The sequence below is a fragment of the Thermobia domestica genome, chromosome 3 (genome assembly GCF_964235325.1).
Source record: "Thermobia domestica chromosome 3, izTheDome1.hap1.1, whole genome shotgun sequence".
NCBI classification, from domain to species: Eukaryota; Metazoa; Arthropoda; class Insecta; order Zygentoma; family Lepismatidae; genus Thermobia; species Thermobia domestica.
In genome coordinates, this window is record NC_137456.1 from 284,209,028 (window position 1) to 284,222,961 (window position 13,934).

General features: G+C 37.4%; 1 protein-coding gene across 8 annotated transcripts in view; it reads right to left on the reverse strand.

Annotated features, from left to right (window-relative positions):
• Positions 1 to 13,934, reverse strand: part of LOC145681100 (uncharacterized) — a 1,004,875-nt gene that overhangs the window by 932,850 nt on the left and 58,091 nt on the right. For all 8 annotated transcript variants that reach the window (XM_081752504.1, XM_081752499.1, XM_081752503.1 and 5 more), the window contains exon 4: positions 13,723 to 13,860. In XM_081752504.1, the coding sequence (XP_081608630.1) occupies positions 13,723 to 13,860 (138 nt within the window). The remainder of the gene's footprint in view (positions 1 to 13,722; positions 13,861 to 13,934) is intronic.

The following is a 13,934-nucleotide window of genomic DNA, read 5'->3' on the forward strand; positions in this document are numbered from 1 at the left end:
CGAGCTGACCCGATTGACCCGACCCGACAACCCGACCCGAGCTGACCCGACTGACCCGACCCGACAACCCGACCCGAGTAGCCTGACCCGATAACCCGACCCGAGTTGACCCGACCCGTTTGAGAGCACTATGGTCACGACACTGGGTGAACGCCAAAATGCACTCACATTGGGAAACTAGTTTTAAAAGCATAATTTTAGAAAATAAAGCATAAAGCATAATTTAAAATATATAGCACAATTCTTGGAAAATTCTCTTTAACTGAAAGTTTAACATACTGTGTTAATATTTTTAAAGCCAATATTTACAATGCAAAATCATTGAGAACATAACAATGCAACAATGAAAAGCTTATTTTCATTTCTGTAAACTTTTCGGTGTAATCCTTTGATGTGGAGAAAAGAAAGTAAAAGAAGAAATTTTTCCGCCAACAATGAATAGTATGCAAGAACTCCATTCTATATTGTTACAGTGACGACGCCAGCTTTAAGTTCTTAGGGGGACAAAGGAGGGGCAAATACATTTTCGGGGGGCGGCTATTTGCCATGCCAAAAATGACATATTTATTACGTTTGACTTATTTTACATTACATTGTGCATTTCGTTGCTGTTTTTATGTTAGATCTATATGATTATAAATTAAACTTATTTCAAATAAAATTTGTAACTAACAAATAAGTAACGTCTGCACATGAAATATTTTTCAATGAAACTTTTGAAGCCTAAACATAAATTGAATTACTTTCGCGTATGCTACAAGTAACACATTCGTCTATATGCTACGTATCTCTCTCTCTCTCCCTCTCTCTCTCTCTCTCTCTCTCTCTCTCTATATATATATATATATATATATATATATATATATATATATATATATATATATATATATATATATATATATATATATATATATGTAGAGAGAGAGAGAGAGAACTTACGAGGAGCTGCTGAAAATGTCGTAGTCCAATCCAGAAGGAGTGTAGGTACTAGGTAGAAAAATGAAACCGTACTTTAGAAAAACATATCTCTGTATGTACAAATATAAATTTTCATATTAATAATGAAATTCTTATTGTTTCTCAGGCCTCTGAAGTGATTATGTGTGCCCAAACAGATAATTTCACTAACATCCAGATCCTTACTGTTATAACATTTTTGTTCCACCAAGGAAAGTCACCGAAGTAAATTAATTAGGAAATCAGTGAAACACCACGGGACTCTCCTCCGTTATATAGTGGTGAAGAAGTAAGTGGCTTAGTATAAACGTAGCAATTTCTCAACAAATTATGCTTTACATCCAGGATGATTAAAAGCAATGACTCTTCCTGGAATCATGGAAGCAATTTGTGACATTATTCTTGAAAATTGCAGCATTTCAGCCAGTGGTGGATATAGCCCGGGGCCGGAGGGCCTAGGCCACCCCAGTTTTTGTATGACAAAAATAATTTAAGCTATTTATATTTATTATAGTCTGAGGTCTGCACCCCGATTTCTCAGTTTTTATCTTCTCAGCAAAACTTGTGTCAGGGATTCTGGGCATTTCTTTGGAACTCGTCGGTAGCATAATTCAGAATGGCTTGGGTATGCGCAAGTTCTCGGCATAATGGGTTCCCAAAATACCAGGTGTGTTAGTTGAAGTTTGCCGGTTTTACCATTAAATGTCTCTAGCAATATGTATACATGTCTATGATGCGGCATGTACGTCATTTGTTTCAGTAAACATTAACCTTCAAAGGTACACAAGTCACATTCGGCCAACATAATAGCGTCAGAGTTGTTTACCTCAGTGAATATGGCGAGTTTCGTTCCAAGTAAATCGCATTTGCGGCATGCATTGATGTTCTTATTTCATCAAAAGAAAAAAGCAGCTGAAGCTCATCGGTTGGTGGTAGAAACCTACGGTGAACATGCTCCAGTGATTAGAACATGCGAGACATGGTTTCGTCAATTTAAAAGTGGAGATTTCGATTTGACAGACAAGGAACATCCCGGTGCAGCGAAAAAGTTCAAAGACGAGGAATTGCAGGCGTTATTAGACGAAGACCCAACCCAATCGCAAGCAACATTAGCACAAACACTAAATGTGACTCGAGGAGCAATTTCCCAACGTTTAAAAGCCATGGGAAAGATCCAGAAGTATGGAAAATGGGTGCCACACCAACTGACGGATAGACAAATGGAAAAGCGAAAAACCGTGTGTGAAATTCTGCTTCAACGGTTCGAAAGGAAATCATTTTTGCATCGAATTGTCACGGAGGACGAAAAATGGATTTATTTTGAGAACCCGAAGCGAAATAAATCATGGCTTGCACCTGGTGAAGCCGGCCCATCGACGGCAAGGCCAAATCGCTTTGGCCGTGAGACAATGCTCTGTGTTTGGTGGGACCAGTGTGGTGTGGTGTACTACGAGTTATTAAGACCTGGTGAAACAGTGAATACGGATCGCTACAGACAACAAATTATTAATTTGAATCATGCGTTGATCGAAAAACGGCCGGAATGGGCCCGAAGACATGGCAAGGTTATCATACAACATGACAACGCGCCGTCTCGTACCGCTAAACTGGTGCAGGACACATTAAAAACACTTAATTGGGAAATATTACCGCACCCGCTGTACTCTCCAGACCTCGCCCCGTCGGACTATCACCTTTTCACCTCGATGGGACATTCACTTGCAGAGCAGCACTTCGCTAATTTTGAAGACGTCGAAAAATGGCTCGTCGAATGGTTCGGCTCGTAAGACAAAAAGGGTTTTTTGGGATTGTGTCCATGATTTGCCTAAAAGATGGGCAAAGTGTGTAGAATCCAATGGTCATTATTTTGAAGAAAGAAATTGTGAGATTCCCTGGATATTCAGTGTTTTCTGTCTCGAAAAAACCGGCAAATTTCAACTAACACACCTGGTATATGTCAGGAGAATAAAAGGGTAACGGCATTAAGAGAAGTATTCTTCCAATTTGACCGTAATGCTGATCAATTTCGCTCACGAATAGTAACCATAGATGAAATATGGTTGTACCACTATGATCCTGAATCGGAACAACAGTCAATGGAGTAGTAGCACTCATTTCTCCATCGCCCCAAGAAGTTCAAGACACAGAAGTAGGTTGAGAAACTGTTTGGAACATTCTTCTGGTATAAGTATGGAGTGGTAGACTACCTCCTCAATGGTCAGATATTTAATCCAGAATCTCTACATTACTTACAAAACTGAAAGAAAAATTCAAAGTTCAACGCTGCGGAAAATGAAAAGAAAGGAATTCTGTTCCTTCAGGAGAATACACCTGTCCATCAAGCCCCTGCGAACATAACTGACATTGCATAATCTAGGATTTCAATGTCTAGATAATCATTCTTATTCCGCAGATTTAGCTCCGTCTAACTATTACGTATACTTATTTCATAAACTTAAATAACACTTGAAAGACGCCATTTTAGATCTGATAGGGGTAGTGCTACGAACAGTGGTGCGAGGAAATCTAGATTTTTTTAACTTTTCTGCAAAAGCTGGAGCACTGTACAAGGTAGTATATTGACTCTCGGGGGAAGAGAAGAAGTAAAACTTCACCAATCCACGTGCACTCCTTCTGGGTTGGGCTACGAATTTTTCAGCAGTTCCTAGTCACTATGGTAGACGTCACGTCAGTACTTTGAAACAAAATAAGTAAAGGAGCACTAGTATAAACCAATTACTAACTAAAGATCAGCACTCTGACAATACATTTTATTGGGAATCAATTTCATTCCATAATTTTATTATTATCATTTGCAGGAAGGGAAAACACAACTCTTTTTATCTCCTTCAAAAAATTAAGCCCTGGTAGTTGCAAACTAAGCTGTTATAAACACATCCTCTGAATATTGGAAGCCGAGAATAATGTTTCAGAAAAAAGAAGTTTTAAATAAAACAGAATATGAAACTGAAAACTTCAAACCTGGAAAAATACAAACAAGTTACGTAACTGGTTTTACCTTTCTTTTGTTTCCAATCGAAGTTGATCCAATAAGAAGAAAACAAGTCGACCAAATCTACTATTGTTCGCTAGGCACAATTATTAAAAATCATAAGAAAGAAGTATAACTAAAATTTACCTCAAAAGGGGCTAAATTAGAAAACAGAAGTATGCGTGCATACCCAGACGCTCAAAGAAGAAAGCTTGAGGATTAATCTGCCACATAGTAAATTCATGGAAAGTAAGTAAATTCATGGAAAGTAGACTACAATTTGTCAATGAGATTGGTTATGATTAGGGCCCGGATAATTATTTAATTACATATTTTTGTAGGGGTTATATTTTTATACCAAATCAGGGTAATAATGTCATTTGTGACCCATAGTGCCTAAAAACACCCATTTGAAAGTACATATATTTACATATTTTACATTTATGTACATATAATTACATATTTTACTCATGAGCACATAATTTTACATATTTCTTGGTATTTTCATGTTTTATAGGGATTTTTCGTACAAAAACTGTTCAACAATATACTTTGAAAAGAAGGAAACACTCACATCTCTTTGAATTTAAAGTGCTTGCTTTATTTTTATTTTTTAATTTTTATTTATTTATTTATTTATTTATTTATTGTTTCACTGCGTTTCACCCTTTTAAAATAGTATTGAAGCGTAGTTTGTCGGATTGGTAGAGAGAGTTGGAAACAACCTGATTTGATTAGCAATCGTACACTCTCGGTCGCGGTAGTAGCGCTCACATCCTTACGTGAGATTAATAATTCAATCGAATTACTATCGCGACGCGGCTTTACGATTGCCTATCGTGTTTTTGTCGCAAACTCGCCCCACTAATATTTTCCTTCGGCGAAAAATATTAAATCAGATGGGGAAGTTTGCGTTCACGCAATTGGTAAGGCTGGACTCTTGATTTACAAAAGTGAAGCCGCCACAACGCATGCTGTAGGGAAAGTGTGGGCTATTTTATTGAATATTTAATCTCCTGTGCTGTCAGCAAATCCTGTTTCCAAGATGCCAAAGGACAAAACCCCGTTGTCAATAAGACTTAAGCATTTCACGGAAGAGTTTGAGCATTTTTCCACAAATAGAAAAGTACTTTATTACCAGGTTTGTGAGAAGGATGTCTCATGCGCTCAACGTTCCCAAGTTGCGTAACACATATCCACATCACGCCATCAGACCCGAGCTTCAAAAGCTAAACCACAAAAGCAGTTGCTAGTAACTTAATCTCAAGCTCAAAGTAGTCCAGGGCCACGGAAGTCTCAGTTTTCAAGTGATCTGTGCCGTGCTAAGGTATGTGCTGATACCCCTATTTGGAAACTAAACAATACATTGCTTCGTGAATTTCTGCAATAATACACACGAAACAGTTCCAGATGAATCTACAATCAGAAAGCATTACGTGCCTGATTTACGTGGAAACAATGAACTCTATTCGTGGGGAAATCGGTGATGGTTCTATTTGGGTGTCAATTGACGAAACAACTGATGTAGAGGGGCGACATGTTGGTAATGTTGTAATAGGTTTGTTGAAAGATAATGAAGTCAGCTAGCCTATCCTGTTAACTAGTGATTTGTTGCCGCGATGCAACTATCAAGCCATTGGAAAACTCTTTAATGATGCTATGGAACTTTTGTGGCTTGATGGTATCAAGCATAACAATGTCTTCCTTCTAGTGACTGATGCAGCACCGTACATGTGCAAAGCTGCAAAAGCTTTGCAAGTATTGTATCCGAAGCTGTTACATCTAACTTGTCTTACCCACGCATTTCATCGTGTTGCAAAATTTGTTCGTTCTAGATTTTTACAAGTGGATGCATTAATTTCAAATACAAAGAAGGTATTTTTGAAGGCTCCCAGTAGAGTTGAGAAATTTAAAGAACTGTTCCCTGAACTACCTCTTCCTCCTTAGCCGGTACTAACGAGGTGGGGAAGTTAGATTGATGCTGTGTGTTACTATGTTACGAACTTTGATGCAGTAAAACAAGTGTTACATTTTGATTCTGAAGATGCATCTTCCATAGAAATAGCGAAACAAAGGTTTGATGCCGGGAAGTTGAAGCATGATATTTCCTACATTCAGAGCAATTTTTCATGTCTCAGTAGTACTATTTAATTCTTGGAGAAATCATCATCTACCCTTTCAGACAATCTTGAAATTGTTCGCTCAACAGTTGCTTCTCTGGTAGGTGTGAAAGGACCGGTTGGGGATGCATTGAATAAGAAGATAGCTTTCGTTTTGGAGAAAAATCCAGGCTATAAGACAATTTATGCTATTAGTGGAGTGTTAAGTGAAGCTAAATCCATGTCGTGGCTATTGAACACGCACCTTCTGATTTGTGCAAGTTTAAGTATGCACCAATTAATTCGTGTAATGTTGAACGATCGTTCAGTCAATAAAAAGCTCTGTTGCGTGATAGCAGGAGAGGTTTTGTGTTTGAAAATTTGAAACACATTTTCGTTCCTTACAGTTACGGAGATCGACTGTTGAAATAGCGAAAAGATTAATTGAGAATGTTTTGTTCTTCACGATATTTTTTACTAGAATGTTTTGAGTGTGTAATGTACGGGAAGGTTCTATAACGCTGGACGCTCATTAGATGTACAATGGCATAAACAAAGTTTTCGTAAAAATTCCTTCCTAAATAAGGTTAATTAAGATTAATTAGAGATTAGAGAGGTTAGGCTATGTTATGGTAGGTTACTATCTGTTGTACAGGTAGTGGGCCAGTGTTCTAGAATTCTCCCGTAATGTACAGTTGAACGACCTTTGGATGATTTCTGAAAGTATAAATATGCAGCAAGACTTCGTGTGAAGTGAAACGACCATTTAGTGCATAGAAACTCTTTTATACGCGATAACAAGATAAGTTTTCTGACTGAAAATTTGAAACTCATTCTGTTTCTTAGTGTTGCGGAGATCATGCTGGAAAAGTAACAGGTAGTAAACATACCACATCAAATGTAGAAAACGTAATAGAAAATGCTGGTATTTTCATTTTACATATTTTGCTCTTTTGGAAGGGTTTTATTACATATTATTGAGATTTTATGTACATATATATGTACATATTTTCATTCTTTTTAGTACATAATTATCCGGGTCCTAGTTATGATACTGATATATAATACTACATGAAGAATGTTTAAAGATTGTACGAGTCTGGGGGGGCAGTCTAGGTGGCAGTCAGGGGCGCAGAAGTAGCTACTAGGGGGGGCGCTCGCCCCCTTACCCCCCTCTGGCGTCGTCACTGTATTGTTATGTTTACTTTTGAACTTCAGCACTTTCTGTACTTTTTGGTGGCATCTTTTACTTTCCTTTTCTGTATATATGTACCTGTAAGGCGCCCACAAATGATAGAAAAAATTTATTCGAGCAAAGCACATCTCTTTACAATGAATTAAGTAGAAAGTTCATTAAATATGAGATAAACTAGTTGCAAAAAAATATCAATAAATAGATCAAGATATTTAGAATATTTGATGTATAATAAATATACATCATACACGATTAATGTAAAATAATCATTGAAATTAACAATAAAGCATAATTTTAAAAAAGCATAATTAAACAAGAAATAAAGCATAATGTGGGTTGCTCTAACAATTAAGTTGTATGAAGACGAGAAGAAAACGAAAGCTGATTCCTTAACGAATTTCGTTGATCTTCTTTGTGTCTACAAAAACGCATTCCTAGAAACCTACAAGCTAGGTATCATCTCTGTGATTATATCAGTTTCTAGTGCTACATGTGAAAGGTCATTCTCTTCTTTGAAAAGATTAAAGACTTGTATACGCAAGTCAATGACTCATGATAGGTTGAAAAACTTAGTGTTACTTTATATTGAGAAGAAAATTGCTAAATCGTTAGATCTTTAACAAGTTGTGGATATGTTTGCTGCTGCCCACACGAATAGAAAGATCCTGTTCAAGTAGAGGCATGAACCTATAAGTTATTTTCTTTACCTGTAAAAGTGTATTTGCTTCCACTTAAGTCAACCAGCTACACATATTTTAAACGCCATGATTAAATAACTATTTACTTATATTAGAAATCAATTGCATTAATGAATCCTAGTTGTTTGAGGTACTAAATTCTTATATTTTCACTGTTTTCCAAAGAGTAAAATCATGAACAATAAAGATGGAAACATTCACCTCGAATACACACACACACACATATATATATATATATATATATTGGAGATGTCCCCCTCAAAATCCTCTTGGGCTCTTCATCGCCCCCCCCCCTGAAAAAACTCTAGCTACGCTACTGGACACCATGCACCAGAGATGAATTCTCTACCACTGAGCCACTGCGGCCCTGCTTGGGCTTGGTCGTCCATATCCAATCTCTCTTTTGGCGTTGCTTAAACAACTTCTAGTTTTGTTCTAAATCCAGACTCCATATTGGCGTAGATATTAATATTACAGTCGATTGGTAAAATCAATCTTCCACATTTAAAAATTAAAGTACACACAAGTAGAAAAATAAACATTTATCATAAAAACACTAGCTGCAAGTGTTCAAAATAGATTTATGGTTTCTATAAAATCAATTGAAAATTGCTACTTTTAATTAGGCAGCTAGTGAAAAACAGCAGCTTTCGACTCCAGCCGAGTTTAAACTCAACCTAAACTCAGTTGACCAAAGTGAACTGACCCGACTGACCCGACCCGAGTGACCCGACCCGACAACCCGACCCGAGTGACCCGACCCGAGCTGACCCGATTGACCCGACCCGAGCTGCCCCATTAACCCGACCCGACAACCCGACCCGAGTTGGCCCGAATAACCCGACCCGACAACCCGGCCCGAGCTGACCCGACCCGACAACCCGACCCGATTAGCCTGACCCGACAACCCGACCCGAGCTGACCCGACTGACCCGACCCGATAACCCGACCCGAGTTGACCTGACCCGACCCGACCCGTTTGAGAGCACTAGTTATGGCAGACTTAGACAAATGTAATACAAGAAACAATGGAAAATAAGAGGAAGTTAAAATAAAGTGTCTCAGCCGGAAACTTGACCAGATGTAGAGTCAGCCTACTCTGTGGCTTAATTTTCTCAATTCCAAATGGAATTAGTAAACTTCGACTTTGTGCCCGAAGTTAATGAACAGACACCACCAGAAACTTAGAAGGAAATATTTAAATCAGCAATACCAATGCTACGCCACAAATGCTTACCAGTTTACCTGCTTTACAAGTGCAGTCGACTTCATAGGAGTGCCTTCAAGGGATGCATCACAAACTGCAAGTTTCCTGTTAAAGGATTGATGATCAACAGGGACCACTAACTAAAGAAGATGTAACGAAAATGACTGACAGAAGTAAAGTATCAAAAGAAAAAAAAATCCACAGAAAACGCAAACTTAGTGAAACATAATTTGATGAAATTATCAGAATAAAAGCTGTCTATTTGGATGGAAGAAGCAACAGAACTATTAAACAAGTAAATATTCGAAGAACACTTCGTATGCAGATTGTTATTCAAGAGCATGTTCTGCGTGCAGAGCCACAGTCACGATACATTGATCACGTTACATCACTTTTTAGTACATCCATCGGTATTAAATAAAGTATTAGACCCTATAGACTATTTGAAAGATACTAATATGAAAAGTGAAGCTTTAATGGTTGTTGGTTGTGATGGGGCTGTGTGAACAACACAAGATCAAAGGTAGATGCTATTCTGTTAATAGATTAAGTGCACATTTAACAGAACCCTACTCGTTTTCAGGCTTTATCAGTAAATAACTTGAATTATGCGAGAAGTTACTGGCAGTCAAATTCAAAATTAACAAGTTGTCTGATGTGAGTTTCGAGCTGTTTATCAAGTCTTGTCCCTTATAGGGGTGACAGTTGACAATAATAACGAAATATTATATCTCGCCATGGATCAACAACAATCGCTAAATACTCATACATCTGCATTGTTGGACATGGAGATTTAAGCTAAACTCTGGTTGAGACAAAATTGATGGAAGCAAGAAATTGGAGATGTTTGTAACAGAGAAGGATTTCATTGCAACAACAGACTGCAAAAATTAAAGATGTCGAACGCATAGGTAACTGGCCTGGGCATGGTGGAACTCAACATACAAACATCTCCCCTGGTGAGATCTTGATTGTATTTAGAAATAAGCAAAGATCTGTATAATCGAAGGGTCATACAGATATTTGTGGTTCATACAAAGCCGATTTCCTAATCTCAATACTTTCCCTTTCAAACAGCTTTGAAGAAAATTGTGGGATAAATAATATTTTTGAAAATTTTATTTCATCGTGTATTCGCAAAAGAGAAGTTTAGGTATTAATTATGATTATAATTCTTCTTTTAACGAAAATATAGAACAAGAAATGCGTAAAAAATATCGTCAGTGGAACATCAAGATGTGTTCGATTTAACCCAATTCTGCACGTTTACTATATACATCTATACATAACTTTTCTGCACTAGGGTGTTTTCAATTTCCACCCTAACCTACATTTCGAAAACTACCAAGATAAGAATACACAGATATACACATAAATGAGAAGAAATTCCAAAGTCCTACCTTAGGATTAGGATTTCAGATTTCTGGACTGACATCTATGGCCATGTTAGCCCATCACATACGAGTGATGATGTCCCTCAGTAAGCACACTATCCTGGGAAAGGAACGGAAGAAAGGATTGGTGGAGGAAAGAAGCGGCCTGGGACCTATGTTAGGTACACACCGGCATTTGCCTGACGTGAATGAGGAAAATCCAGGAAAACATCATTCAGGGTGGTTGGCCACAAAAAGCTTTTTACACTTTTTCGACGAATCCACCGGGAATCGAATCCGGGACCAGTCGCACTGAAAGCGAGAACGTTAGCGACTACGCTACGCGGGGCCAATCCTACCTTAGTAATGCATTACATTTAAAAACATGAAAATGTAGACATACAGATAGTTATCAAAGTAAACCTGTAGATTGCAATATCTTTGAAGTTGTAACACAGATAATACATGTGCAGTACATAGTTGTTGTTAGTGGTGTTAAGCGATTGTAGTACAAGGTGTCCAATATACAATGCAACCCGGAGTTTGGGATAGTAGAACTTTTGAACCTGGAGCGATACACAAATAATGGTTATACCAAAATGAAGCTTTGTTTTTGCATATATTTTTAAACTAGGAAGCAACGATTGAAGCACACTAGGAACCAGATAGTGTTGCCAGATGCAACCAAAGGTGTAGATTAATTTTTTTTTTACAAAACATGTAAATTGACTCAAACTCATACGTATAGATGTTCTGTCGTTAATTTTCAGTTTGTTTAGTTGGAGTAGCTTGGAAACTATGAAGCAGAAGAAACAATTTTTCATTTCCACCGATAACTAATCGGATGAGGCCTCTGTAAAGGGGAACTAGGGAAATCGTAGTTTTTCTAAATTAACACTCTGAATTGACAACATTGCTGATATCTCAGTGCATCAAAAAGTGTGTTGAGGATTTGTTTACATTATACAATTCCTGAAAACAACGAAAACGAAACTTTGAAATTATCATTATAAAACTTTTACTTACAGCACCCGGCAACACTGCTATTCATTTCTATGGGGCTACTTAAAGCAAGATGTATACAAGAACAATTCTCGAACTATACAAGACCTTGAAACGAACATTCGCAGTGCCATTGAGAACATTAATACTTCTACTCTTCGTAAAGATGCTGCAAACATGGTGAAACGTATGAACCAGTGTTTGAATCAAAACAGGGGACACTTCCATCATCGCTGTAGAGCTGATAACTCGTTTCCTGATACTATCAGTGTTGCTGGGTGCATGTAATTAAAAGTTTTATCATGATAATTTCAAAGTTTCTTTTTCATTGTTTTCAGGAATTGCATAATGTAGACAGATCCTTAATACACCTTTTGATACACTGAAACATCAGCAATGTTGCCAATTCAGAGTGTTAATTTAGAAAAACTACGATTTCCCTAGTTCCCCTTTACAGAGGCCTCATCCGATTAGTTATCGGTGGAAATGAAAAATTGTTTCTTCTGCTCCATAGTTTCCAAGCTACTCCAACTAAACAAACTGAAAATTAACGACAGAACATCTATACGTATGAGTTTGAGTCAATTTACATGTTTTGCAAAAAAAATTAATCTACACCTTTGGTTGCATCTGGCAATACTATCTGGTTCCTAGTGTGCTTCAATCGTTGCTTCCTAGTTTAAAAATATATGCAAAAACAAAGCTTCATTCATTATTTGTGTATCGCTTCAGGTTCAAAAGTTCTACTATCCCAAACTCCGGGTTGCATTGTATATTGGACACCCTGTACGTCAGGTGAAGTAAAATGGAGGCGTATTTGAAGCGAGCAAGAGGTAATAATGCAAAACGAGAGACCTCTCTATGTTTTAAAGAAGTCAAATTGGGTGAGTTCGGTTAATTGGTTCAAATGTGACTTAGATGTCCCGTGCGTTAGGTGTGTGCCAAGGAATGGTGTCCAAGATTATATCAGCCTACAAAACTCATGGCAAAATAACGTAAGCAAAGAGCAATAGTGAGCGGAGGAAAAGTCTAAGTGGCAGGTATCATAGAGGGTAAAAAGAGTTGACAGAAGGACAGTACAACGAAAACGGCAAAGTGACTTTGGAACTCACCAACATCGAGAACAACGTATTGCAACAATTACAGTTTGACAAGAGGTGCATAATTTGAACACCCACAATCGGGTTGCAATTTTTAACCTTCTTATCACAGTCAACAACGCTTTAGCGCGAAGAAAATTATGTCAAAACATGCATAATGGACAGAGTATGATGGAAAATGAGTAATATATCCTGATGAGTAATCTTTCACCTTATTTTCAACAACAGGTCGTGCATAGCGCTCAAAGAATCCTATGCTCCGAACTGTCTCCTCCTTACCTTGGAACGTGTCGGCAGCTATGTGATGCTGTTGGGCCAGGTATTCCGTGGTTCTCTTTACTAGACACGATTATGGGATAAGGGGTGTATATTGTGTGGCCTAGCTGCACGGCGTGAGCTGTCGCAATTTTTTGATGCAGGGTGTATAATATTAATTTGTCAACCATTCATGACTTATATGCCTCTACTGCGCGATCAATCAAAGCCGCTCTGCAGGACAACGGTGGTCCCAAGCCGTACTACACAAGTAAATTGCATTTTCTTTAGATGTTTCCGTTATTCTGGTAATAATATGTATTTACGTATTTGCCAATCTCATGGAAGGAGACAGACAACGTTTGAAAAGAAAAGAGAATCCCAACAATATTGAGAGAGTTCGGACATATAATTTAACTTTTTTATATATTTAATTTTATCCCATGTTCTTTAGAGATTTTCCTCAAGTTGGACAGCAGAATATTTTCATAATTGGTTGGTTCTTTCGAAGTTTAATCTTCCTTTTCATCACTGAGGCTGCATGAGATTTGAACCTCTGTCTTACAGGTGAGAAACGAAATATATGGAATGCATTGCTTTCGAAAATAATGCTAAATGCTTAAAGAAAAGAGACCAGTAATTAGAAAGATGGTATATGAAAAGAGGAAAGAAAATGTATATAATGGAAGAAGTTTACAAATTAACTATTAATGTATCCTCTATTTCAACACGTTAAAAACGACAGTGAAAGAACTAAAAACTGAAACAAAAAAATGTAGCTACATATTTATGGTAATTTAAAACTAAATTAACATGTACAGTACGTTAAAATTGTGAAACATACCTGATCTCTGGATATTCACAATTAACTTCGCTAACCCATAGTCTCAAGAGTCTTCTAAATTTTATAGTCTCGATTTCATCTGGATTGAGGTACATAGCATCAAGTTTCTCTTTCAAATCTTCGATATGGGTTCGAAACCTGAAATAAGGAAAAAGTGTGTATAAACTTGTATTCACATAGTTGAATTTTACAAATAGATTCTTTAGTTAACA